General features: G+C 40.1%; 1 protein-coding gene across 2 annotated transcripts in view; it reads right to left on the reverse strand.

The window, feature by feature from the left end:
* Positions 1–11,721: 11,721 nt before the first annotated feature.
* Wwc3 (WWC family member 3) overlaps positions 11,722–27,712 on the reverse strand; it is a 107,871-nt gene continuing 91,880 nt past the window's right edge. Inside the window, exons 12-23 of one of the 2 annotated variants that reach the window (XM_055613364.1) lie at positions 27,330–27,450; positions 26,038–26,112; positions 25,071–25,157; positions 23,887–24,079; positions 23,324–23,491; positions 22,823–22,974; positions 20,819–20,984; positions 19,532–19,696; positions 17,805–17,897; positions 16,213–16,440; positions 15,626–15,753; positions 11,722–14,267 (exon numbers count right to left, since the gene is read on the reverse strand). In XM_055613364.1, the coding sequence (XP_055469339.1) occupies positions 14,201–14,267; positions 15,626–15,753; positions 16,213–16,440; positions 17,805–17,897; positions 19,532–19,696; positions 20,819–20,984; positions 22,823–22,974; positions 23,324–23,491; positions 23,887–24,079; positions 25,071–25,157; positions 26,038–26,112; positions 27,330–27,450 (1,643 nt within the window). In that variant the 3' untranslated portion in view covers positions 11,722–14,200. The remainder of the gene's footprint in view (positions 14,268–15,625; positions 15,754–16,212; positions 16,441–17,804; positions 17,898–19,531; positions 19,697–20,818; positions 20,985–22,822; positions 22,975–23,323; positions 23,492–23,886; positions 24,080–25,070; positions 25,158–26,037; positions 26,113–27,329; positions 27,451–27,712) is intronic. The other variant, XM_055613365.1, reaches the window with a different exon arrangement.

Here is a 27,712-nt window from a genome sequence, read left to right on the forward strand (position 1 = left end):
TCGTTTTGATTTGCATTTCCCTAATGGCTAATTAGGTTGAGCATTTTTTTAAGTGTTTCTCTGCCATTCGATATTCCTCTGTCAAGAATTCTCTGTTTAGCTCTGTTCCCCATTTTTTAAATTGGATTACTTGGTTTGCTGCTTTTCAGCTTCTTAGTTCTTTGTATATACTGGATATTAGTCCTCTGTCAGATAAAGGGTTAGTGAAGATTCTTTCCCAATCTGTGGGCAGTCGTTTTGTTTTGATGATGGTATCCGTTGCTTTACAGATGCTTTTCAGTTTCATGAGGTCCCATTTATTGACTGTTGCTCTTAGAGCCTGTGCTGTTGTGTTCTGTTCAGGAAGTTGTCTCCTGTGCCAATGAGTTCTAGGCTGTTCCTCACTTTTTCTTCTAACAGATTTAGAGTATCCGGTTTTATGTTGAGGTCTTTGATCCACTTGGAGTTTAGTTTTGTGCAGGGTGATAAATATAGATCTATTTTCATTTTTCTGCATGTGGACATCCAGTTGGACCAGCACCATTTGTTGAAGATGCTGTCTTTTTTCCATTGAATGGTTTTGGCTTCTTTGTCAAAAATCGAGTATTCATAAGTGTGTGGGTTTATTTCTGGGTCTTCTATGTGGTTCCATTGATCCTCCTTTCTGTTTTTATGCCAATACCATGCAGTTTTTATTACTATTGCTCTGTAGTACAACTTGAGATCGGGGATGGAGATACCTCTAGATGATCTGTTGTTGTACAGGATTGTTTTGGAGATTCTGGGTTTTTTGTTTCTCCATATGAAGCTGAGAATTCAGATAGAATTTTAGTTTTCAAAATTCTGAAGACATTCTCGGCCTAGATGAGATTGTACCAAAGCTAGAAGCTTCCAGTACTAGGCCTAGGTTAGCTGACTGAGGCAGTAAGCCTCCAAGACAATTTAATCAGGCCAGTAAAATTTACTTTAACACCCTACCAGTGAGGCTGTGGAGAAATTGTTATGGTGAGAAGACAAAATTGGGCTACCTTGAGTAGGAAAACACAGTGATACCTCACAAAATTGCAGAAGTTCCACTTTCAGGTTCCATTCACCCAGAAATCCTGGCCCCCATAATATGAAAATATGTTTATAAAAGAAAATAATGGTGTTTATTTTTAATTTTGGAAGACTAGAAACAGTCAGAAAATGGTTGGATAAACTTACACTCACCAATGCAGCGTGGAAAAGTTAAAATAAAAAGTCACTGATGCTCCATGTATCACTGTGACAGGAATTGGGGATGGAAAAATGTATTTTGCATGTAGGACAGATTTAAATTTGGCAGCGCCAGAAAGCAGACTGTATTGGGTAGACTGGTTTTCTTTTTAGAGATAGTTTATATAGCTCAGATCAGCCTCAGATTTGTGTTCAGACCAGGTTGGCTTTAAGTTCAGGTTCCTGCCTCAGCCTCCCAAGTACTGAGATTACAGGCCTATACCACTCTTTCTTACTGTACACTTGTTTAAATGGTGGTTGTTTTAATGATCCAAAGATATGTCACCTTGGAACCTGAGAATGTGGCCTTATTTAGAAAGAGTCTCTGCAAAAGTAATTAAATAAAAACCCTAAGCAGGGATCATCATGGATTAGCCATGTGGCCAGAAATCCAATGACACATGTTCTTATGGGAGACAAAAACACAGACTAAGTTATGGGAGGATGGGGATAGTGACTAGAGGGGAGCTTTTATTACAACTGATGCAGAGGTGCGTGCATGTGTTTGTGCACGAAAGCATGAGTGCACACTATCTGCAGAGCTAGGGATCAAACTGTCAGCTTTCTGCATGTGACACAGCTGTTTTGCCACTGAGCTACACTTACAGCCCTTCGGATATGTTTTGATATTGAAAAAATCAAGTGGAGAATATTATTGTGTGATAGAAAAAAGACAAATGTAATTGTGTACATATTTGTGTATTTATATTTATATGATATGTACATATCTGTATATATTTGTTTGTGTGTAAATATGCTTGTATCAGCAAACAATACAAATAAAAACAATATTTTAAATCTAGTTATTTGTAAAGAAAGAAAAGAAATAAGGCAGAAGGACAAAAAAATAAAAACTAGTCTTCCTTTGATAGATCTTGCCTTGTATATTATCTTTAGTACTATGCTAATATTTTAGTTAGCTACAAAAATTTAAAAGAATATTGAGAAAAGATTATCCTGAGTGAGGTATCCCAGAAGCAGAAAGACACACAGGGTATATACTCACTCAAAAATGGAAATTAGACATATAATATAGGATAAACATACTAAAATCTGTACACCTATGGAAGCTAACTAAGAAGGAGGGCTCTGGCTAAGATGCTCAATCCTCATTCACAAAGGTAAGGAGAATGGACATCGGAGGAGGGAGAAAACAGGGAACAGGACAGGAGCTTACCACAGAGGGCCTCTGAAAGGCTCTACCCTGCAGGGTATCAGAGTATATGCTGGGACTCATAGCCAAACTTTGGGCAGAGTGCAGGAAATCTTACAAAAGAAGTGGGAAATAGTAAGACTTGGAGAGGACAAGAGCTCCACAAGGTCAGCAACAGATCCAAAAATTCTGGGCCCAGGGGTCTTTTCTGGGATTGATACTCCAGCCAAGGACCACTCATGGAGATAACCCAAAACCCCTGCACAGAAGTAGCCCATGGCAGTTCAGTGTCCAAGTGGCTTCTATAGTAATGGGAACAGGGACTGTCTCTGACAGGAACTGACTAGCCTGCTCTTTGACCACCTCCCCGTGAAGGGGGGCAGCCTTACCAAGCCACAGAGGAAGACAATGCAGCCACTCCTGATGAGACCTGATAGACTAGCATCAGAGGGAAGGGGAGGAGAGCCTCCCTTATCATTGGACTTAGGGAGGGGCACAGATGGGGAAGAGGAAGAGAGGGTGGGATTGGAAAGGGAGGAGGGAGGGAGCTACAGGGGGATACAAGGTGAATAAAACTTTAATTAATGAAAATAAAAAGAATTTTTAAAAAAGTAAATTGAGTTTACTTTCCTAATAAGAAATTCATTAAGGCTTAGGAGACTACAGAAAACAATTCCAAGTAATTCTATCATCACTAGTACTATTGGTCTTATTTTTAAACTGTTGTGCAGGTGCTCACATGACATGAGTTAAAGCAAATGAATAGTGGTGTGATAGTCTAGTACTGCCGTTCATTTTTACCCAGAAAAATTCTCTAACTCTAACAATTAAAACAATTTAGCAGCTTTGTTTGTAATAGCCAGAACCTAGAAACAACCCAGATGTCCCTCAATTGAGGAATGGATACAGAAATTGTGGTACATTTATACAACGGAATACTACTCAGCAATTAAAAACAAGAAAATCATGAACTTTGCAGGCAAATTGTAGGATCTAGAAAACATGATCCTGAGTGAGGTATCCCAGAAGCAGAAAGACACACATGGTATATACTCACTTATATGGATACTAGACCTCATAAGATAGGATAAACATATTAAAATCTGTACACCTAAAGAAGATAAGCAGGAAAGAGGACCCAGGGTGAGATGATCAATCTTCACTTAGAAAGACAAATGGGATGGACATTGGAAATAGGAGAAAACAAGTAACATCACAGGAGTATACCACAGAGGTCCCCTGAAAGACTTTATCTAACAGTGTATCAAAGCAGAGGCTGAGACTCATAACCAAACCTTGGGCAGACTGCAGGGAATCATATGAAAGAAGGGGGAGTTAGTAAGACCTGGAGAGGACAGGAGCTCTACAAGGACCAAATATATCTGGGCACAGGGGTTTTTCTGAGACTGTTTCTCCAACTAAGGACCATGAACAGATATAACCTAGAACTCCTGCTCGGATGTAGCTCATGGCAGCTCAGTATCCAAGAGGGTTCCTTAATTATGAGAACAGGGACTGTCTCTGACATGAACTCAGTGTTTGGTTCTTTGACCAACCCCACACACCCCAAGGGAGGAGCAGCCTTGCTAGGCCACAGAGGAGGGCATTTAGGCCAGTCCCAAAGAAACCTGATAAGCTAAGATGAGGTGGAAGGGGAGGAGGACATCCCCCATCAGTGGTCTTAGAAAGGGGCAGGGAGGAGATGAGGGTGGGAGGGTGGGATTGGAAGGGAATGAGGTTGAGGGCTACAGTTGGAATACAAATTGAATAAACTGTAACTACTAAAAAATTAAAAAAAATTAAAAAAGAAAATTAATTACTAGTACTGAATCAAAGAAATTATACCTAAAATCAGTCAAAAATTTTGGTCTTCTTTACTGCATTTTTTGGGGGTCAAGGACATTAGCTATAGTATTTTGAATACTGTGAATATAGAAGATTATGTAAGAATAATATATTAGTAAAACTGCCATTGTATTATAGAACAAACTTTGAATAAGATTTGTCTAATTACATAAAATTCCATTCACTCTGCCCATCAGTTGGCCTGTAAGAAGTGGGAAATAGTAAGAGCTAGAGGGGACGGGAACTCCACAAGGAGAGCAACAGAACAAGAAAATTTGAACACAGGGAACTTCCTAGAGACTCATACTCCAACCAAGGACTATTCGTGGAGATGACCTGGAACCCCTGCACAGGTGTAGACCATGGCAGTTCAGTGTCCAAGTGGGTTACATAGTAATGGGTAGAGGGACTGCCTCTGACATAAACTGATTGGCCTGCTCGTTGATCACCTCCCCCTGAGGGGGGAGCAGCCTTACCAGGCCACAGTAGAAGACAATGCAGCCACTTTTGATGAGAACTGATAGACTAAGTTCAGAAAGAAGAGGAGAACCTCCCCTATCAGTGGACTTGGGGAGTGGCATGCATGCAGAAAGGGGAGGGAGGGTGGGATCGGGAGGGGAGGAGGGAGGGGCTTATGGGGGGATACAAAATGAATAAAGTGTAATTAATAAAAAATTAAAAAAAATAAGCTAATTATAATCCAAAAAAGATTTGTCTAATTACATAATTCAAATATTAAAATATTGTTTTATGAAAAAATCTAGCAATAATTTTTAGTATTTAGGCAGCCTGCTTCTGGGTTGCCTAGCAACCGATGATATCATCATATGTCCCACCAGGTAGCCACACCTAGCAGGTAAGGTTCAGTTGCTCCATAAAAGGATCAAGGAGCCACTTTGTTGCCCTCTTGTCTTCTTGGTCTTGAGCTCTCTTCCTCTTTCCGGCTCTTTCCCTCTGTCTGTTGAGGTTCTCCCTCATCCCACCATGTCTTTCTCTCCCTCTCCTCTCTTTCTCCTACCATGCCCATAGACAGTCTCTGTGCCTCCCTCCCCCTTCCCTTAATAAAACCTCCTACGTGGGGTGATATATGAACCTGCAGTATAACTCTCCTGTACAATCCTAACAATAATGACCAATGTAGTAATAATAAATACTTCTAGCAGCAAAATATGTTGCCTTGAGAAAATGGCAAATTTCAGTCCTGGGGCATATAGTCAGGTAGGATAGCGGCTATGAGACAATCTCATAATACCAAGCTCAGAACAGAGGGCCACATGAGTTGGGCAGATTCCTCCAGCCAAAGATGGATAAATTTGAGCATCAAGGACAAGTCTAGTGGACGGAAATACTAGGAACAGTTTCACACACCAATAATATGTGTTAATCATAATGACGGTAAAGCTCTCAAAAACAAAACAATAAATTGCTTACTACTATACATTGGTAATATGATTTGCTCTTTTGAAAACCAGTAAGAAGGGGCTGGAGTGATGACTCAGTGGTTAAGAGCACTGTCAGCTCTTCCAGAGGTTCAGAGTTCAATACCCAGCAATCATATGATGGCTCATGACCATCTATACTGTGATCGGATGCCCTCTTGTGGCATGCAGGTGTATACGCAGCTAGAGCACTAATATACATTAACTATATAAATCTTTGGGCTGGAAAGATGGTTCAGAGTTTAAGAGCACTGTCTCTTTCAAAGGTCCTCAGTTTAATTCCCAGCAACCACATGGTGGCCCACAACCATCAATAATGAGGTCTGGTGCCCTCTTATGGCATGCAGGTATACATGAAGGCCAAGTATTGTATATATAATAAATAAATCTTAAAAAAGTAAGAAAAAAGTGGAAAAAGTCAAGCATTTATCATGCCTTTCCCACAGAAACTGTTATTACAGGGTAACCAAATAGATAAGCTTCTCTTTAAAGTAATTCAATTCATGAGTAGAAAATCATGGTAGACTCAGATTACCATTAACTATTTCTTAGGGAATCACTGCCTCTGGGCCTTATCAACAGTAGATGACATTACAAAAAGACACAGGATATTGTAAGTCACTAGGTGAAGACCCTATGGAAATCTTACCAATAATTCTTCTCAAAAAAGAAAGAAAAGAAAATGAATTTCCAGATGTGACTACCATTGTGGATCAGTTTCCTCTGAGTTGAAATAGTTCATCCTAGAGGAAAGCTCACTAAGACTGAGGAAGTTTTAAAAGCGGACCCTATTTTAATTCTAAGGAAGAAAAAATAAACAAACAACAATAAAAAAATAGAGGAACTAATAAGACAGCTCAGTGGTTTAACACTGGTTACTTTTCTTAACCGCTGCTATTGCAGGATCCAAGTTCAGTTCCAAGTCCGCATATTAGGTGGCTCACAACTGCCTGTAACTCTAGTCCCAGGAAATCCAATACCCTCTTCTCTGTCTTCTGCAGGAGTGTTCTCTTTCCCTCTCTCCCTCCTTCTTTCCTTCCATCTATTTCTCTTTTAAAAACATAACGTGAATCTAAAATAGTAGCTGAAGAGATGGCTCTGATTAGTAGTATTAGCTACCCTTACAGAGGTCCCTGGTTCTATTCTCATTTTCCATATGGTGGCTTAAAACTGCCTGCAACTTCAGCATGGAAATACACATACACAAAATAAAACTAAATAAATTTTTAAATAAATAAAACAAGTGAGCAACTCAAAAGTCTCAATAAGTTCCTGAAACCTTCCAAATGTATAAGGGTGCCTGTAACTCTATCCCCAAGAAATCCAATGTCCTCTGTATACAAAATAATAAACAGTGTATGCAGGTACTCTCCAACTTGTGGAGCCTGCAAATTGTCCAGAGACTTGATGGGCTCCAGTTTTTATGAGATGCCTCCCATGCTTTGATCTGCTTTTGTAAGTAATCCTAATAGATTTATTGGTTCACCAAGTCATATTCAGTGGCATACTTACTTTGGTCTGTTGTTGGTTCCCTATCTGGGGTGAATAGGCATTAATTCACTTCTCTCCAGGAATACATTCACACAACAACTACTGATTTATAAGTAATAAAAATATGTATGAAATGTTCGACTATACCACAGATTAACCTGCTAAGTCTAGAAAGTGAAAGGGTTGTAGGACTCATAATGAACTGTGTGTCTCTATGATGCAGACTGAAAAACATACTATAATGAGATACCACTTTGTACCTTAAAGATTTGCTATCACTAGGACTTCAAAACAGGTGTTAACCAGAATTAGGAGATAGTGGAGGCATGAAACATAGCTGCTGGGAATGTAACATGGTACAGCTGCTTTGGAAAATATTCTCAGGACAACCCAATGAGAAATGAAAACATGTCCATATAAAAACTTGAACATGAAAGCTCACAAATCCCAAAATGAAAGCAACCTAATTGTCCAAGTGATAAATGGATGGATAAGATATGGTCTGTCCACACGATGGAAAATTACTCTGCTGTAAAAATAAAATGCTGGTAGATAATACATTGTGGCTGAATCTAGGAAGCATTGTCCCTAATGAAAGGAAGCATATAAAAAAGGTACATATTATACAATATGCAAGTCGACTTACTTAAGTAAGTAAGTAGACTTGGAGAAAGAATGAAGGATGACAGCTGAGAGATGTGTAGGTTTCTTTGGGAGTGGTCAAATATTAACATTAATTATGGTAATACTTTCATAAATCTAAATATATGAAAAAACTCTGAGTCATGTGTCTTAAATTCAATTTAAAAAAACATTAATAAACCCATATATATATAATATATATAAATTAACAAATGGATTATATTTGGATTCTGTTCAGAGTTAAAAATAAGAAAGTGGAGCTGGTGACCTATGTGTCTTAATATGAAAGAGTTATTAGATGATAAGTTATAATGAAGTCATTATGCATGAATTTTCTTATTAACAGTATATGCTGAAATATTTTCAAAACGAAAAAGGTATGTGGAACTTGCTTCAAATCACAAGCTTGAGAGTTGGGAAAATACTAATAGCTTGTGTGGAAGCCAGGTGGGTATTATGTGTGCATTCATTGTCCTCTTCTCTAATTTTTATACCTCTATTTTATATTTTAAAATAAAGATGTTTAAGATGGTTATTTTTCAGAGTGGTTGAACCAGTTTACATTCCCACCAGCAGTGGAGAAGGGTTCCCCTTTCTCCACAACCTCTCCAGCATGTGTTGTCCCTTGAGTTTTTCATTTTGGCCATTCTGATGGGTGTAAGGTGATATCTCAGGGTCGTTTTGATTTGCATTTCCCTGATGGCTAATGAGGATGAGCAATTAGGAATAGTGCTTCCTCAAGTCCCAGCTATACCACTGCTAGGTATATACCCAAAGTTTGCTCAAGTACACAAAAGAGATATTTGCTCAACCAGCTTTATTTGTAATAGCCAGAACCTGGAAACAACCCAGATGTCCATCAACGGAGGAATGGGTACAGAAATTGTGGTATTTTTACACAACGGAATACTACTCAGCAATCAAAAAGGAGGAAATCATGAAATTTGCAGGCAAATGGTGGGACCTAGAAAAGGTCATCCTGAGTGAAATATCCCAGAAGGAGAAAGACAAACACGGTATATACTCACTTATATAGACCTATAAGATATGATAAACATAATGAAATCTATACACCTAAAAAAGATAATCAAGAGAGCGGACATGGGGTAAGATTATCAATCCTCGTTTTGAAAGACAGATGGGATGCACATTAAACATTGACAGGAGTCTACTGAGCACATTTGAAAAACTCTAGCAGTGTTTTCAAAGCAAAGACTCATGACCAAACCTTTGGCAGAGTACAGGGAATCATAAGAAAGAAGGGGAGTTAGTCTGATGAGGAAAGGATAGGAGCTCCACAAGGACCAAATATATCTGGGCACAGGGTCTTTTCTGAGACTGACATGCAACCAAGGACCATGTATGAATGTAACCTAGAACCTCTGCTCAGATGTAGCTTGTGGTAACTCAGTAACCAATTGGTTTCCCATAGTGAGGGGAACAAGGTCTATTTCTAACAGGAACTCAATGACTGGCTCTTTGGCCTCCCCACCCCCCAAGGGAGGAGCAGTCCTGTTAGGCCACAGAGGAGAGCTTTGCAGCCAGTCCTGAAGATACCTGATAAAACAGGATCGGATGAATGGGGAGGAGGTTCCCCCTATCAGTGGACTTGGCAAGGGGCACGGTGGAGATGAGGGAGGGACTGGGATGGAATGAGGGATCGGGACCTGGCTGGGATACAGAGTTAATAAAATGTAACTGATAAGAAAAAAATAAAATTAAATAAAAAAAAGATGGTTATTTTTAAAAATTAATTATTTTACTCACTTTACATCCCAAATGTAGCCCCTCCCTCCTCTCCTCTCAGTCTTAACTTCCTTCCTTCTTCCTCTTATCCACCCTCCCCTATCCCTCAGAAAAGGGGAGCCTGCCCCCCATCAACCCACCTCAGCACATCAGGTCACATCAAGACTAAGCATATCCTTTTATTGGTGGCTTGGCAATATCGCCCTGACAGGGAAAAGTGATCAAAAAATCAGGCAACAGAGTCCTTGTCAGAGACAGCCCCCACTCCCTCTACTAGGAGACCCACATGAGGACCAAGCTGCCCATTATATGTGTACGGGGGTCTAGGTCCAGTCCCTGCATGGTCCTTGGTTAGTGCTTTAGTCTCTGCAAGCTACCTTGGGCCCAGGTTAGTTGGCTCTGTTGGTCCTTTTGTGGAGTTCCTTTCCCCTTCAGGTCCTTCTATTCCCCACCCCTCACTGACCCCACTCTTCCACAAGGCTCCCTGTGCTCTGCCCAGTGTTTGGCTGTGAGTCTCAGCATCTGTTTTGATCCATTGCTGGGTGGAACCTCTCACAGGACAGCTATGCTATGCTTCTGTCTGCAAGCAGAGCAGAATCTCCTTAATAGTGTCAAGGGTTGGCTCTCTTCCATGGTGTGAGTCTCAGATTGGTCCAGGCATTGGTTGGATATTCCCTCAAGCTCTGCTCTATCTTTATCCCTGCACATCTTGTAGGCAGGGTACATTTTGGGTTGAAGATTTTGTGGGTGAGTTGGTGTTCCCTTCCCTCCATTAAGAGTCCTATATGGTTAGAGGGTTGTCTCTTCAGTCTCCTTGACCCCTGCTATGAGGAGTCTCAGCTAGAGTCACCCCCATATCCTCCCAGGAGACTACCCTGTTGTAGGTCTCCAGCTTATCACAGAGATGCTCCCCCCACAGTTTCGGTTTCTCTTCTCTCTGCAGGCCCTTTGTCCTCCTCTCCTCCTCCCCAGGTCAGATCTCCACCCTCAATTCTCTTTGTGCTCCCTCTCCTACCTTGTTCCCTCTCTTCAACCACTTCTGCTGTCTATTTTATTTCCCCTTCTGAGTGAGATTTAAGCATCCTCCCTTGGGTCCTCCTTGTTACTTATCTTCTTTGGGTTTGTGAATTGCAGTATGTTTATCCTGTACTATATGGCTAAAATCCACTTATAAGTGAGTACATACCATGTGTGTCTTTCTGGGTTTGCGTTACCTCACTCAGGATGATTTTTGCTAGTTCCAGCCATTTGCCTTCAAATTCATGATTTCCTTGTTTTTAATAGTATTCCATTGTGTAGAGACAGCTATTCTTAGTTGTCAATATGTCTGTATCTAGAATGAACTAAAGCCCAAATAGTTGGAGGACTTTGTCTTAATTAAATAATTTGGAGTGGGAAGACCCACTTCAAAACAAGATCTTTGAGGTGGTATGATAAAATGTTTTATCAAGGTCTTTTTTTCCTGTTAATTTACTTACATATTCACTTCACAACCTGGTCACAAACCCCTCCCTCCTCTTTTCCCATTCCCACCATCACACCTTTTTTTTCCCTATTCCCCTCTCAAGTTTTCCTCAGAGAAGGGGAAACTTCTTCCTCCCTTGGATAGCAATCCACCCTAATCAGGGTCCTTTGAGGTGGTAAGTTCCACCTTTAATCTGAGCCACACCTTCCTCTGGGACCCTATATAAAGATAAGGAAGAAGGAAGCCTGCTCTCTCTTTCCCTGTTTTCTCTTCTCTACAAGTCCATTCCTTCACTAGCACTAGAATTTACTTCTTTGGGATTCCAGCATATAGTGAAGACCAGCTGAGAAATCCAGCCTTGTGGACTGAGCTGCTACTGATTTCTTAAGCCTTCCATTCATAGGCAGCCAGCCACTGTTGGACAAGTTGGAGTACAGCCTATACATTATTCTAATAATTTCCCTTTCTATATGCATCCAGATTCATCCTATAAGCAGTTGTTTCTCTAGAGAACCCTGACTAATATAATGTCTCTATTTTATTAATTTATTTGTTGGTGTTGAGACTGAGCCTAAGACTTTGTACATGTGAAATATGTATAGACCCTGCTACTGAGCTACATTTCCAGCACCATTTTTTTTTGTTTATTTAAAAGTCTCCATTAAGTTATATGTAATTTAAGAAACAAACCACACATTTCCTTTCATTTCTTCTTAAGGCAGGTTAGTTTAATTTTATAGAAGAAATACTTTCAAACAATACAAATTACACAATCATAGAGAACAGTGACAAAACAAAGAGATGAATACTGATTATAACTTATTCCCACAACAGAAGGTTACTTATTTCAGCAATAATCACCAAAGTCTGACAATGCAATGATTAGATATAGCAAAACACCAAATTCCCTTTCATATGTAGTGCTGTTTCAGAGACCCTGGTGGTAGAATTCAGGATGTTGTATGAACAGAGCTGCTCAGAGACTGGAGTTTTTTTTTTTTTTTTCTCACCAGGCTAAGAATATATACAAACTCACACAGCAGATGGAAACTCCCTCCAGCTCCTAATGCCCACAGTCCTTCATTTGTCTGAAGTAGACAATATATTCCAGACATGGTGGTTTTAAGAGGTTGGCAACTGCTAAGAGGAGGCAAACGAGGGTATTGGGTACCACGTCTCCTATGGCAGCAAACAGTCCATGCAGTACACCTAAACACAATTCACATTCCATCTGTTACAAAGCCAGATGGCAGGGAGAGATATGATGTAAAGGTGTCAGGTGCTCCTCCTTGGACTGATCCTAAAACAGGGGTAGCATATGTTTCTTGCTGGGCAAGAACAGGAAGACTCCCCACAGAAATTGGTATAAGGTAGGCAGTGATGTTTCTGAAAAATATGCTTGGGAGTTTTTGTACTAGCATAGTTGTTTTCCCTCAGCTGCTCCCTAATTTGGGTTGGCAGAAAAGCTACATCATTCCAGGTTGAGAGTGGCTTGGGAAGAGCCGTCTCTGTGGGGCAGTGTTAGCCACAGTTGGTTCTGGCTGGAGGCTAGGATCCCAATATTCTGCAGGCATAGGGGGAGGGCCTGCTTAGCAATGCTGCTTGCTTTTGGCAGTGCTCTAAGTACTGGTAACTTGGGTCTCTACCTCTATTATAGGTTCATACAAAAAGGAAATGGGGAGGGGGTCAAAATAGCAAGGCTAGAAGCAGGAATGCATAGCAAGAGATGACAACTGTAAAAAACAAAGTTTTCAGTCTAAACCACCACTGACAAATTCCATTGTCTGTGGTTGGTCGCATGTCAATGAAATGCTTTTAACAAAATTCATTTTTAATAACTCAAAAAATGAAAGTGGGTTATACAAGGGAAGAGGTTATAGTCTGATGAGAAAGGAGACCTGATTAAAAGGGACATTTCTGAGGAGGGGAAGAAAGATCTAGGAAGAGAGTTCTGTTTTCTTTGACATTTCCTATGATTACTTCATTTCAAGGCCTCAGAAAGTAATACACACTTACATAGAACAAATGTGTGCTAGTCAAACTAAATTATTTGGCATTTAAAAGAATCATGGCATATTTTTATTAGATTAAAATTTCCCTCATGAGCTAGTTCTAAGATTCTATGAGGAACATTGGTTAGCTCCAGTATGAGAGAAGCATTCTGATTTAACTCAAATATTCTCCTGCAATGACTTGCTGGGTAAGCCGTATTACCCACATGCACTTCTCTCCACACACACACACAAAAGCACCTTCAAAGGTTATATCTCTGCTTTTAGTATCTGCTATATTCACTCTTTTCACTTTCCTTCACAAAACAGCAGGGTAGCAGGAGAGCACTCCCATCCTGCTGTCTGTCAGATCAGCCAGAGGTATCAAAGATAGCTGTACATGCTTTGACAAACATAAGCAATGTGAATAGCCACCAGTCACCAGTGGACAGGTAGGCTGAAACCTGGGATGCTAGAAGCTCTGTTGCCAGCTTGTGACTTGTACAGATAAGCACAGAAAGATGCATTAGATGACAACACAGCAATGAGGAGCCATCAGTGCCCAGGACACTGAGCCCTACAACACATACACAGCTTACAGATTATGACTGAACCACTGCAGTTGATATTTTAACATAACACACAGAGAATGAAAGTGTACAATATACATGGTAAATGTACCTATAAGAAACTGATACATGTGACAAATCAGCACATAATGTTTGCGTTTCAGGTGTCAGAAACAAAACCGGCCCCAAGTTCCATTCTACTGCATGACAAATACTAAAGAACAAAATTTCAGTCTTAAAATACACCTTAAAGTCAGTATTTTCCTTCAAGGAAAAAAAAGTACTATAAATAAATTACAATACAGTGAATTTGCCTGAACTCACTTCGTTTCTGTCTTCCAGCCTTTAAGTCAAATAAAACAGTGTAAAAACTGTACACTTCTTAACATGATATTTGATCTGTTATAAAATAACCTGTCTTCAGAGATGTCAATTTCACAACAAGGAAAAACCAAGCCCTGTTGCCGTCACTATTATAAAATATATATGTATAGATATGTTTTTTTACAAAATGTGTATATTAATAGCTTTGCACAAATATTTTAAAGACAAATTTAGCTAATCTAAGAACTTCATGAAAATAAAACAGGCAGATAAATACTTCATGTGCACAATGCACTACATCAAACATCATCAGCTGGGAGAGGAGGTATGTTAATCCTTGGTCTTGTAAAAAATGCTATCTTCTCCCTAGGATTGAAAAGAATTATATGTTAGAATTAGATCTGAAAGGGCTATGACGTAGCTCAGTGACAGAGTATATGTCTACTTTATGTAAAGTTCTAGAATCAATCCCCAGTAGCAGGGGCTGAATTTAAATCACAGTGACAACTGTCTTTATGTATGAAGCCCTAATAATGCGCTTATATTTATTGTCTAAAATTCTTACTAGTATATGGTAGGTACACAGGAAATTCTTGTTTTTTTTTAAGAAATAAATAAGGTGAGACGTATATTAATGAATGAATGAACTCCAAATCATAACTGAAGGCAGAAAGTTATACTACTTAACGCTGGTTATGACAAGGATATGGATATTAAAAATTTCAAAATATTAAGGCTAAAAGTCAAACATTGTGTTTAGCAATTAAAAAGGATTGACACAGGGAAATGGTACAATGTGAATGACCTTCAGAAGCCTGATGCTAAATGCAATGAGGAAGACAGGGAAAACTATATGGTGTATGATCTCATTAATCAGACATAGCCAGAGGAGGTAAATAAAGAAAGAAGGGGAGCAGAAGGCTGGTTGGCAGTGCTCAGGGATAGGGATGGGCTTTACCATCAAATGGGTATAAGGCACTTTCCTTTGGGGATTATGATAGTGTTTGAAATCCAAATGGAGGGAGTAACAGCATGACATTATTGATGCAGCAAGGTATTGATCTGTTTTAAATGTGTTAGGTTCATGTTTTCTGAATTTCACTGTATTTTTTCATAGCCACTGAGAATACAGATTTAATTATGCAATTAATTCTCCCCAAAAAGCTTTAACTCCTTTTGCAGGTAGACATAATCTATGCAATTAATCTAAGAAAATGGTGATTCTAATGTGGGATAGTAGAAGATACTGATAAATGCTTGATTCCTATGACAGTTAAGTCTATGACAACTCAACTATATAATACATATGCTTTGAAGTTTGTAGATTTTGCTTCAAATGTAAGTTAATTTAAAAAGAAAAGGTGACAAGGATGTGTATTATGTAAATTAATTACCTACAGTAGCAAATGTTCAGAAAGCAGCAGTAGGTTATAAAATAGAGCAACTAGGTGAATTATAGATAAAACATTATGTTCAAATAAAAGTATGTAGCATTGAGGGATATTTTAATTTTTAAACAACAGGCTTCTATATTATGATTATAGGTGGCATGAAAAAGTATAAAAATATAAACATCAGAAGAAAACATCAAAATGCTACTTGTGGCAGGACATGCTTCTTATAGTTGAGTCCTGGCGACTATACTTTTTATATTAATCCAGGTACCATGGTGATAGGAAAGCAGTGAGCAGTAATCTTGGGCATAGGGTTCATTCCCCACCTACCTAAAGGTCTGTACTTGGATGGGCTCCTTGTGGTTCTGCCCTCGCAGCTGGTAGATCTCCTTGGAGGCCTTCTTCAGCATCTTCTCAGCTACTTGTTCTTGATGGTAGTCAAGTGTAGTCTGTCTTGTCTGCAATAGAAATGTTTTATGAACAAGAATATCTACTGTTACTTAAAAAAAAAATGAATGAATGAGTTCACGTCAATCTTGGGAGCCCAGAAGATTTAATACCAGCCACAGAGATCTAGAAGAAAGGCCTGCCTCATCTGTATCTACAGAGAAAATCTCCAAAGAAGTGCCTGGGGTGGCTGGAGCCAGACCAGGCTGAATGTGGCCCCAGTACATTTTCCACACAAGGCAAGGAAGACCTTAGTGCCCTTCACTCTCCTCAAAGAACCACTAGGTGTCTACTGGTGCCACCACAAATGCACATAGTAGGACAAATTTACATAAAGCAAGTGCCAGGACCCTTTCAATTGCTACATCATTATAGGAACACTGCCAACTAGAGCTCAGGTTGGCAACCATGGATAAGCAATAGCTGGGGAATTGTAGAGGGAGTCCAGAGCAGGCTCTTGACCCTCTTACCTGCCTCTCTGCTTCCTTCAGTAGGCTGCGGAACCGGTCATCTCGGAGCACCCAGTTTGGGAGGTCAGTCTGGCCCCGCAACTGGGCGTCTTCCAGACGCTGCCTCAGCTCTCTGAGGGTGCCGATCTCCTCATTCAGCTGCCTCTGACGAGTTCTTGAGGCCTGGAGGTCCAGCTCCAGGTCCAGAGAGGTGCGGGCCATAAGCTCAGCCAGGGATGATCTGCAGGGCTGTGGAAGGCAGGAAAAAGGCACCAGTGAGCATGCAACCAGCTTGGGCTGGTACATGCCCCATATTCTAGAAGGTTCTTCCACAATTAACAGGATATGGCTGTGGTACGAGAATTACTGTAAGCCTGACCTATCACACATTCACATTTAAAAAATCTGATTTTGGAATAATTAAATATCTTCTTCAATATCATAATTAGGAACATCAAATTATCTTCTTTAATAATAGCCTACAACTATGTTTGTCAAAGTATAGATCAACAGACCCTCATATGTAGCTGACAGGATAAAACATGAGCACACACTTTTAGAAATGCCATTTGATAATGTATGTCTAAAGTAGCAAAATGTTTTTTTTTTTTTTTTTTTTGTTTTTGGTTTTGAGACTTCATTTTTTTTACTAGCATCTGAAAAGCACGACTGACAACACACAAAAGTTACCCAATTAAGTAAAGTTTACAAGGGGGGTTGCGGCTAAATATAACAGCAGGAAACTGGTGTTTCTGGCATCTAACAGATCAAAGTCAAGGATGGTGCTCAAGAAAAGAGCACAGGACAGTAACAAAGAATTTCTCATTTCAAAATGTTCATACTGTTGCCGTTCAGACACAATTTCTGCAGTTCAGTTATATGCTTTCTAAATGTTCTATTCTGCAACTAATTTGAGTACCAATATCACATGAAAATCTTGGATTTTTACAATATTTATTCCAAAAGATGCTTGCCTAAAAAAGACAGGGAATTACCTACTACCTTACAAACTACATCTTTTAAAGCTAGCTTTTAATATATAAAGAAGAAAAAAAAAACCCTTTGGCCAACAAAGGCAATAAAAGCTATAGAAGCATGCTGTATGTCATGAAACTCAGATGTAGAGACTGGAGAGATATTAAGTGGTTAGCACCATGTACTTTTCTTGCAAAGAATGTGAGTTGGGTTTCCAGTACCCATGGTAGGTGGCTTACAACTGCCTACAACTCTGTTCCTAGGGGATCAGGTACCCATTGGCATTTACAGTCACATGTGCACATATTCCCACACATATTCAAATAATTAAAAGCAAAAATAAATCATAGAAAAGCCCAAAATTTCCAAACTCTATATACTCTCCTATCAAAAAGGAAAAAATCATGTAGAAACAATTATTCATTTAATACATGTAAGAATATAATGATCATAAATGATATAAAATCTTTAAGAAATACTAATAGAATTAGGACACTATTACACTTTCTAAAGAATAAAAATATTGTCTTTTAATAAATGTGGCCTTAAGCATTTCCTAAAATAATACCTTTACTTTTGTAAATATACAAATAAACCACAGCTGTTAAAGATTCCATATTAGTTTCTGTAGCACACACCTGTTTGTAGCGAAGGGTTCGTCTTTCCAAAGTGTTTCGTATAAAAGGGGACTTCCTAGGCAGTGTTGAACTGTCACTGTCACTACGATAAAGCTGCACAAAAAGCATATCCAGAAATAATTTTATTAGACATTTTATATTCTTTTTTTTTGTCTTCTCCCAGGCATTTAAAACACATTAAATTTTTTGTTGATGCTTTGACCAGGTCTTTGGACCTATAAAAAGAGTTTTAAGGAGAAACAAAAGACAAAATAAAACAAGCTGCCAACCTGGTCTTTTTCATGCTCGTCAACTTAATCACATGGGCTCTCTAAATGGATGAGATCCATCATACTTCTCTGCTATCTATACCTACTACAACTTGATATTAAGTAAGATGCTTATGAAAGGAGGTACTATCTTCAGCTTGTTTCACTGTTTAGCAATCATTCACATTTGTTGTTTATTTCTGGTTTTAGTAAAATGGCTTTCTGGAAAGAGACTCATTCCTGCTAGAAGGACAAGCCAACATTCACCAAGCCCTGCTGTGCCAGTCAAGGGAAAGGTGTGGTTTTAAAGAGGCAAATAAAGAACACTTCTTTATGGGAGCCCCTACGGATATCATGTGGTGGTGGTGGATCAATGGTTGTCTGTGTGAGTGACCAAGTCATGCTTTCCCAGCCTTATTTTCTATACCAGTTTATAAGAGATATTCAGGAAACACATTGGCTTGGAAGCTTACTTGCCCTGTGGTTATACCAACATGCACATAAACAGCAAGGCTTCTAATACCATCACCAACAAATGCAGTCTTTCATGCTAGGGCACAGAGCTCAACCCTGCAACTGCCAGTCTTCCTTTAAGCAGCAAATTTTGTACTTCTACCACTCTATTGTCAAAGAACACCTGAATATGTTCCCTGGTGGTTCTGATGGAGCATAGGCTAAAGAGGGACCATGATGATGGTATTCAGATGAGGATGTCAAACTACCCATATAGGCATCATGACCATTTTCCCTACAAAATCATTTCACTGTCTACATCAATGGTGTTACTGTCATCCTGGTACTGCCTGATCAGCTCAAATTCATTGTCCTCCTTTCAATGACTACAGTGGTGTGGACCACCTATCCACCTACCTATGGGTTTTCACTTTCATGTACACATCAGAGCTTCTAAAAGCTTTAATTCTCAGGTCCAACCTGTGACCAGTGACAAGCCTCTAGGAGTTGGATCTGAGTATCAGTATTTAGAGGAGCATTCCACAGCAATTTGCTTATCTCCACCATTCCACAAATGATAGTTTCCATGTGGATGAATTGAAACATTCTCCTTAGAGCCTACAGGACTCAAATGGGCTGGCAACATGCTGCTCAGCCATGTGACTACACTTCAGGACTTCTGAGAATGAGGAGAACATGCTAGTGCAATCTACAGATTTCTATCAAACTCAAGACAGTTCCCATTTTGATTTGCTGTTTTTGAGTGTGATGTCACAATATCCACCAGTGAAAATCTGTGGGAGGTAGAATTCAGAGGAAATCCATATTTCAAAAGGCTCAGGGCCAGGTGGCAAGATAAGTGCCCAGAATTCATTTTATCTTTACTCATACATGTTGTTCATTCATTCACTGGTATGGCTTGAGATAATGTACATGTCTTCTTAGCAGAGATAGTAAAAATGAGAACAAGACAAAGGGAATGAAGAAGAAAATACTGCACATAAGGATAAAAGAATTTCAGCTCACCCTGCAAACATACTGGCTCCTTGCCCCTGGTGAGAAAGTCTGTGAGCGCACAATGGTGCTGCTGCGGACAAAAGGAGAGCCACGGGCCCGACGGCTAGGCCGGTCCTTTAGAAGACTCACTGCTTCCTCTGGGAAAAGGTCTTCTGTAGTGGTTTCCTTGTCAACCTAGGTAGTAGGGTTTTTGTTACTCTGACTTCTTCATACACAAGCAGTACATTTAGCATAAATAACCTCTTTTCTGAAGTTTCTTTCTGCTCTGTTGGTCCACCTGTCTTTTTATACCTATTACCAGAAGCAGCATTGCTGAAATGTACAGTAGTTTATTTTCTCCCTCCCTACTCCTATTAGCTCTCTATTTTTGGAGACATGGTCTAGCTACACAGTCCAGGCAAGCCTGAAACTCATTATTTAGTTTATGTTCGTCTTGAACATGAAGCAATCTTCCTCCTTATCTTCTCAAATGGTGGGATGAAAAGAATGAGCCACCATGAACAGATTTGAAGAGCTGCCATGTCATTTTCCATAGCAACTATACCATCTTACTACCCTGCCCTTTCTAAAATATAAATGTGAATAAAGTAAGAAGGGGGAGAGTATAAATATAGTCTTCTTAGCCCCTCTTTTGGTAGCTTTTACTTTTCAAGGTTGTAAACAGTAGACAATAATAATTTCTGGAGATCTACTCTAAAACAAGCACTTTAATCTGCTGCAAAAGCGGCAGATTAAGAAACTACCTAAGAGAAGAGTTCATACATGTTGTTTCAGGGACCACCATTGTAGCATGTTTTCATACATTTAATAGTTATGGTAATAACATTTCAGTGAGGTATAGTTACAGTGTCAACTGCTCAAAATTTATTTGTCTCTGAAGATGGGAAGGGATCACCACAGAATGGTACAAAAGATCCCTATTTAAGTTACAGCTGTCCTTTTCTTGTAATCTACAGTGATGGACATTCTGTAGGACCTGCTGAGCCCACATTAATCCCTTACACATCTTAGGTAATGCTACTGTTCAGCATTCAATAATATGGAACCCTTACTTAGCTATTACTTTCAAATGCAACACATATCCGTACCCACTAATACCCAATAGGCATAGCTACTAATGAATGCATATTCTACTCCTACATCAGTGAGCACATCAGTCTAGCTTCCTGAAGTGCATCTGCTTCTCTTCTACCCTTCCCCTCACACTTCCCATAATATAGAGGGACACACCCTCTTTCCTTCTAGGACTGGCCAGGCACTATACATTCAAAGGCCCCTTTGATACTTTTTACTTACCTTAACAGGCAGGGGTTGAAGTTTCTCAGGGTTGTAAGAATCTGCCTGGCCAGTAAACACATGCCCATGGTTGGAGTCCACACCAATGTAACAGGAGTCTGGGTAGTGGGGGCTGGTCTGGGTGCAGTTGCTACAGCCACTATCAACTAAGTCAGCCTGCCAACTCCTAAAGGTAAATATTGCAACAGCCCATGAAAAGCTCATCAGAGGTGATAACTTTCATGGCTGTTTGCAGGGCAGAGTAGCAGAAAGAGAAAACCCATTCATTTCCAATAACTAAAGACAGCTCTTGTTCTCATAAAGCAGGAATCTTTCTGTTTTCTAAGGAAGACAGTAGTTCAAGGCTTTTCATTAATGGTCTTATTTTTCTCCATCACCCAATTGGAGTCATTTAAGATACCAAAAACTCCACTAGAAGATCCCACAGAACTTGTGTTTAATCATGAACAGAATACGTTATTCCTGTGCCAGGTACTCCAAAAGCATATTCATGTCTAAACTAAATTCAAGAACATGTGAAGAAACAGTAAGCTTCACAAAGACGATACTCTTTTTGGAAATCTGTAGAAGGAATTCAACATGTAAGTGCCTCCATAAAGGGTCAGACAAGCCACTTCACCAGTGGTGCTCATTCACCGGAACTATTCATCTATTTCCCACAGGTCTTTATAGCCAATGAGTCCTTGATGGACCACTTCAAGCAGCAGTGGAAAGAGATGCTGCTTGGTTATGTGATTATATGCTTCCACTGAAGAGTGTGTCCATAAGATGTTGTGGATATAAACATGGTTTTGTTTTTTTCCTAGGTGTGGAATGTGGGACTGATTCAGATGGTCCACAGCAGCAGACTATTTGCCTCATGTCAGCTCTGAGAGGAGGTCTTTGCCAGATGCAGATAGTTTGAACCTGAGGACCCTGGAGAAAGAATAAATGCCAGAGCCCAGAGCATGGAGGCGAGAAAGAACAAGGATGCTCTTGCTTCCCTCTTCCTGCTCCTGGTTGCTGTTGTGAAACAAAAAGTTGGAGATCTCCTGAAACGAGGTTTGGAGTGACTCCAAGGAACCTGATGACCCTAACCAGCAAGACGCAGCTAAGAAAGATTTGCACCCCCTCTCCCACTAACCTTTTCTCTCTCCTACCTGGTGTTGGGGTGGAGTAGGGAGAAAAAGATATAAGAAATGTAAATAAAGTTTTTTTTAAACTAACATCAACAATTAGAGGCAAGTCCACATGGATTTGTGATTGAAGATGGTCAGAGGGAAGGAGGAATGGGAGTGATGGCTAGTATATGTGGGAGACTTTTTGTTTCATGAAAATTCTCCACAACTGACAATGGTGGAAATGGCATACTGCAATTATACCCCAAATTAGTGACTTGTACACTGTAAATGGCAGATAGATTAAATTTCAATATGCTGGGTTTTAACAACAACCAATAGTGGGAATGTAGCCCAGAATGTACAAAACATTAGATAATTTCCAGTACCCTAAAAGAAATGAAACAAACAAACAACAACAGAAAATGAAAGGAACTTTCAGTCAGGCATGGTGGCATATGTCTATAATACTAGCACTCAAAAGGCTAAGGCAAGAGAACTCCAACCTACCCTGGGCTTAGCACCAAGAGCCCATCTCCCAAAACCAAAATGGGGAGGGACTTTGTTATCATTAGTCTCATCAGAGAGGAGTCCTGAAAAGAAATTCTGGAATTAAAGAAAGATGACTGGGTACAGAGTTCAGGGTATTTCTTTTAGTCATATCACCATGAAATTGCCCACCGGAATATGGCTCCTAAGCAATGGTATGGTAGCACTACCCAGCACATTCTAGAGATGCAAAGAGGAGAAAAGAGACTTCCATGCAGAAACATTCACCTGAGGGCCATGTTGGCTGGCACTGGGCAGGCTAGACTATCTTCAGAAACGTCACTTTACCTCCCCAAGTTATTGTATAGAATTCTGCCTCTTCCTGCAGACTTAGGAGGGCAGGGGACTAGCCACTCACCTTTCAGACACAGCCTCACCCTGCTCTTCCTTATGCTCCATCTCCAGGATCTCCTCCTCAGTATACTCCAGCTTCACACGCTCCTCAGCCAGCTCTCTTTCCACAGCTCGTAGCTGTGCTGTGGTTCTGGCCAGCAGCACTGTTACTGCATCCTGAAGAAGAAAAGGATGCTTCTGCTTAACCTCTTGGCCACACAGGAGAACAGACCACACCATTCATAGCAAGACACTGTTCATCCTGTGCTGATAGCTTTGTGTCTACAAATTTATATAAAAGTAGTGATCATGGAATATGTTTGCATTAAAAATCCATTTTCAGGAAGTGGTCTTGTATATTACCATGTTTCCACCCAATTCCTTCCCCTGAAACTCTTTCATTGATAACTTATGCTGACTTGAAGTCTACAAGGAATCTTCTTAGAAATGAGTTCCTGGAGCAAAGCCAGTCTTAAAGTCAAGAAAATAGCCATAAAAGATTGGCTCTGGAGCCAGGGCCATGTACCGTCTTTCCGGAGCTGGCATTCATGGTGTCCTGAGGAGCACTCTCCATAACTTGCACAGGCTCTTTTGACCTAGGTGGCTCAGGGCTGGCAAAGACCTGCACAGGATACCAGCGCAGCTGCATGTCGCTTGAACTATTACAGTCGGCCAAGTTTATCTGAGAAATGCCCTGCATGGGTATTAAAATAAAAGCCAGAACCAGTCCTTAATGGTTTTATTCCATAACTGTGGTCCCTTAAAATATCAAATTTGACTGCCAGAACCCGCACGGTGGAAGAAAGACAATTAAAAGCTTTTCTCTGACACAGATATGCACTATAGCATGTACATCTTCACCTGTACTTTCCTTCCTCTACACACACACACACACACACACACACACACACACACACACACACAAAATACATTAGTAAGCATAAAAAAGAAAGTAAAAATGAAATTAGGAACAAAGAAGATATGGAGGAAGAAAGAAAGAAAATAAGCGTCATAAAACAGGGAGAAGTGGAAAAGAGAGGGGAAGGAGAGCACCATATGAGTGAGCAAAGGCCTTGCTGCCACATGTACCAGCAGTTCTTCCTGTAGCTGAGGATTCACTGAACACACATATAACTGTAGCGATTTCAGTGTCAACATGCTGGAATGCACAGGGATTCTAAACAGTTCATTAAACACCAGTGGAGCTTGGAATTCCAGAGACTTGGAACAGTAGGTGCTTGGAGTTCCAGAGTCGAGTGGGGGCAAGTAGACACGGATGTGGCTGAAAACAGAGGGGAGAAAACACACTGGGTTAGCAGCATTGACTAATATGCTCACTTACTGGTATGACACCAGTGTGGTTCCCATCCTCCATGTCCAAAGAACTAATGTGTCTCTGTAGATTGGATGGAGCATGACTGATTGGCCAAAATAAGACTCTGGGCTTTGAGGCTGTACTGGACACATGCTTTCAGCTAGAGCTCTTCTGCCCTCTCCTTACAGTTCTAGCATCCACAGAGGTGCAGTCTGTGCTTTCTACCCCCAGGCTGGGACTTGGCAAATAGTTGAGAGGGATGAAATATTTGTGACCACTGTTGTATGCTTCACCAGGTGAGCTGAATCCCAGTATGGATCTTCATGTTTACAAAGCTGGTTCACAAGAATGGATGGGATTGGTTACCTTAGATTTGAATGGACCATTATCAGCAGTCACCCACCTTAGGGAGACCCTCCATGAGCACCCACCTAGGGTCACAAAACACAGAGAGGCAGCAATTCTGTCACTGAGGCCAAGATCACTAGCTGACTGCCAAATGGTCCCAGTTCCCATTTCCTGCTCCAGTCCTTAGCCAAGAACCCCTTGAACCCAGTCTCAGGCCTCTTTATACACATCATAGGATCACAGAGTTGGGTGGGCTTGCACAAGCACCACAGTGTAATCCTCAACATTGCCAGTGACAGGCTCTTCTTTGGAAGCAAAACAGTATACCAAATGCCTCAACTAATAAAGATTTTATATATATATATACATTATATATATATATATATATATATATATATATATATATATATATATATATGTACACACATAATATATTCCTTTGTACTTTAGATAGATGTTCCCTATTGTTTACTGAAAATTCAGGTTCCCAAACCACATTTCCCCTCCATGAACTGCTGAGCAGAATAGGCAGTGAGCTGTACTTTACAGAGGAAAGCCAGAAGAACAGTAGCTGTACAAATCTTCCAGGTCTCCAATAACGGCAACTTACATTTTGCAGTCTTCCTTCAGTATCAGTCCAGCAAGGTTCCTCAGTTGTAGCACATGCACAAGAAGATATTCATTTGTACTATCATGCCTAGAAAATAAAGCTCAAGTTCATAGACTGTAAATTCCCCATTGGAGGAAATGACCCTGTGATTCAACTGCAAACAGTGTCTACTGAGGAGCATTTTACCTTATTTTACTCCCAAGGGACATTGGTGATATCTCTAAGCATTTCTTATTATCAAAACTGGAATGAGAGTGTCAAGTAGATAGATGTCAAAGGCATAACTCAATACCCTACAGTGCACAAGATGGGACACCAAAACAATCAATGACCTGATTCTAACTGTCAACAGTATCAGTACTAAGAAATCTATACCAGAATAACAAGAATGGGCAAATCAAAACTACAGAGACCTGAATATTCTGTGCTGCCAATATAAACATCATGGCCACCTGCTTTTACTGAAGCTGTAGCTAGATATCTATAAATGATACTGTTACAGATATTGAATGATCAACTCTGGGGATAAGGGAAGATCCTGCTATCTTTACTATGATGAACACTGTCAACTTGCAGCAGAAATATAAAAATATGGCCCTAAGATCGTGAGTTTGACAAGACTTTGTGTTTCCCACCTTTCTGACTCACAACTCTAAGCTGTGATATCAGTGATGAAATGCAGCCACCTTTCTCTTTCTCTCCTGCCTTCTACCATTGTCAATTTATCTGAGACAAAAGTAATACTGGTGCTATCAAAAATGGGGCAGCAACGCCTGGGTCATGGAGTCCCTCTCTCCCCCTTCACTTATGCATGGAGAAGGGAACCATGAATCAGTCCCCCTATCTATAGGGCATCTTTAAGGTTGAAAGGTGACTGGGTGTATCAAAGGTGGTAAAATACCACCCAAGTAGGCCTCATTCCACAGGGCATCTTGAAGAACAGCAGGACACTGGCTTTTATACTCACAGAAATCCCACATAGATCTGGGGCTCATTGTTTCCATACATGTCTCCAAAAGCAGACTCTTCAGTATCTTCATTTCTAAGCATAATGGTAAATTCATCAAGTTTATTCCAAAAGGACCTAAGCATTGTAGGTACGTACAAGCTCTCTCACGCTCAGGGTGTCCCTTATGGAGAAGAGCTTTATTAAACTGTGATTCAAGCACATATGTTCACTAAGGGGCTCAAATGGCATGGCTGGTCCCCAGGATCCATCATGAGTTATCTAATGGGTATCTGACCACAAACTTCTCTCTTTATCTCTCTCTTGGTTTTAAAAAAACTTACTTATTTTTATTTTATGTATGTAAATGTTTTCCTGAGTATCAGTATATACACAACACATATTAAGTGTCCATGAAAGCCAGAAGAGGGCAATGAAATCCTGGAGATGGAGTAACAGAGGCTTGTGAGCAGTCCTGTGGAACACTGAAAACTGAAACTGGATCCCCTGCAAAGAGTATCAACTGCTCTAAATCACTGAGCCATCTTTCCAGACTATCTCTCTGTTTTTAGAGAGGGTCTTGCTATCTTAGCCCAGGTTAGCCCAGAACTCAGTTTATAACCCAAGATTTCCTTAAACTTGTGGCATTTTTTTTTCCTATCTCAGCCTCCACATTGCTGAAATAATAGGTTTGAGCTACAGCAATAGATGTCCTGATTCTTGTTTGTGTTGTTCTGGGGTTTTACTTTGTTTTGGAAAATAATTGCATACCTCTTGAAAAAAACCCCATGTGACACTAAAGGCAGTGTTCAAAAAGTGAACTTTCAAAAAAAATTGCAATGACTAAAATGTCTTTACATATACTTGAGTTTTACAACTGTACATAGAAGCAATGACAGCAAAGATATTCAATAAGATGAACTTTTCCCAACTTTGTTTTTCACCACAAGGGGCTCCCTATAGCTAAAGAAAGAAGAGAGAGGGAACTTCATTGCTAGGAATGCAGGTCCCTTGTGTGCATTTTACATATTTGCTCTTTTTTAGATCTACTTGCCAGGATGAGGGGGGGGGGGAAGCCATTTCAGAACAACACAATAACAGCCAGCCTCCAAATGACACACATAAGCCACAGGTGTTTCCCCCACAGGGTTCTAAGGTCCAACCTCCCAAAGATTAATGGAGGTTAGGAAAATATATATGGGCCATAAACAAAGTTCAGAATCTATTTCTACATAGATTCTTGGTGTAAATACCAATAATAAGCTCTGGCTAGTGTACTTAGGGATGAGGAAGCAAGGTGGTCAGCTCCTAACCTTTTTGTTAGAGGTTCAAATACCCCACTGTCACTGGCAAGGGAATAATCTGACAGGCATGTAGAAACACGGCGTGTTCTCCTCTCCATCCTCTTGGCGCTGTCTTCTCGTAGGGTCACTGCTACAAAAAAAAAAAAAAAAGGCATACACCTTGATCAAGAGGTGACAGCAGCTAGGGAGGCCGGTACATCTATGGTAGAGTGCTGAGAAGTCAAGAGACAAGCGATGGCATGTGCATGCAGATAGACACTGTGCATGATTTTCTTTAATATTGAAAACCAAAAGCAAACAAAAGCAACAAACTTCTGGGTACTACTTCTGGCTTTTTTTTTTTTTTTTAAGGCAGAGGCTTACTATGTTATCCTGGCTCTTTGAACTTGAGA

The sequence above is a fragment of the Psammomys obesus genome, unplaced genomic scaffold, assembly GCF_907164565.1.
Source record: "Psammomys obesus unplaced genomic scaffold, mPsaObe1.curated_primary_1811, whole genome shotgun sequence".
Lineage (NCBI taxonomy): Eukaryota > Metazoa > Chordata > Mammalia > Rodentia > Muridae > Psammomys > Psammomys obesus.